At 33.3% G+C, this 870-nt stretch overlaps 1 protein-coding gene across 1 annotated transcript; it reads right to left on the reverse strand.

Moving 5' to 3' along the window:
• Window positions 1–56: 56 nt before the first annotated feature.
• On the reverse strand, window positions 57–456 carry Tsp_15661 (conserved hypothetical protein; the record flags this gene model as incomplete). The annotated part of the gene is made up of 2 exons (XM_003366837.1): window positions 57–219; window positions 284–456. Coding segments are annotated over 2 exons (336 nt in total), but the record flags the coding sequence as incomplete, so codon positions are not given.
• Between the last annotated feature and the right edge of the window lie 414 nt (window positions 457–870).

Raw genomic sequence — 870 nt, forward strand, 5'->3', positions numbered from 1 at the left:
TGTGGTGGATTCTGCTCATCTGGTAATGGAGCCTCTGCTATGCACATAGGTTTAACTGAATCACTGTACACGATAGGTTGTGGAGTTTTCAAAATTCCAACTGGATGTTGCTCAAATGGAAAATTTAAAATACGTTGCGCCCTGAATTGTTGTGCACTTGATTGAAGATCTCCATGAGGATCAGGAGAACCAACACTGACAACATAACCTTCCTGTGGACTGAAATATCAATACATAGTTACGTTTAGTAATAAGTGGATGAATATTATAAAAAGCCAATTACTCCTCCACAATGCAATATGATGATACTAAAACGGTGTCAGTATAGTTTTGATGTCTTCCTGGCACAATTGCTCCCTGACAGGCAATGCCAAGAACGCGTTTAGAGTCCTGTTGTACGGGTTTATATACAAGTGCAAGACTCTCAATTGCCTCTTCCCCACATTCTGAGTTCACCTATAAAATTCAAAAATTACAAAACGCCCTGACCCAAACACAAATACATCAATGCTTCTAAAAAGATTACACTAATTGATGAAGAAAATCAAACGTATTTTTCCAATGTTATTTTCATTTATCAACTATATAAATTATACTTTTCCAAAGTGAACATTTATTTCAAATACATTTTAACTGAATTTCAGTGAAAATGCTATGTGCATTGTAATCCAACTTAAGAATATTACTTTATAAGAGAAAAGATTATAAATCAATGTGTAATTTGAAATGAAAATAATGTAAAACGAAATATTCTAAATATGAAATACCGCAACTCACTATAATAAAGGAAGTTCTACAATTGCTGATGACAGTATATTACAAAGCGAACGATGAAATTACTGCTTAAGAACTACGTGTTTGATACTTTTT

This window comes from Trichinella spiralis (genome assembly GCF_000181795.1).
Source record: "Trichinella spiralis strain ISS 195 chromosome Unknown Scfld5322, whole genome shotgun sequence".
NCBI lineage: Eukaryota > Metazoa > Nematoda > Enoplea > Trichinellida > Trichinellidae > Trichinella > Trichinella spiralis.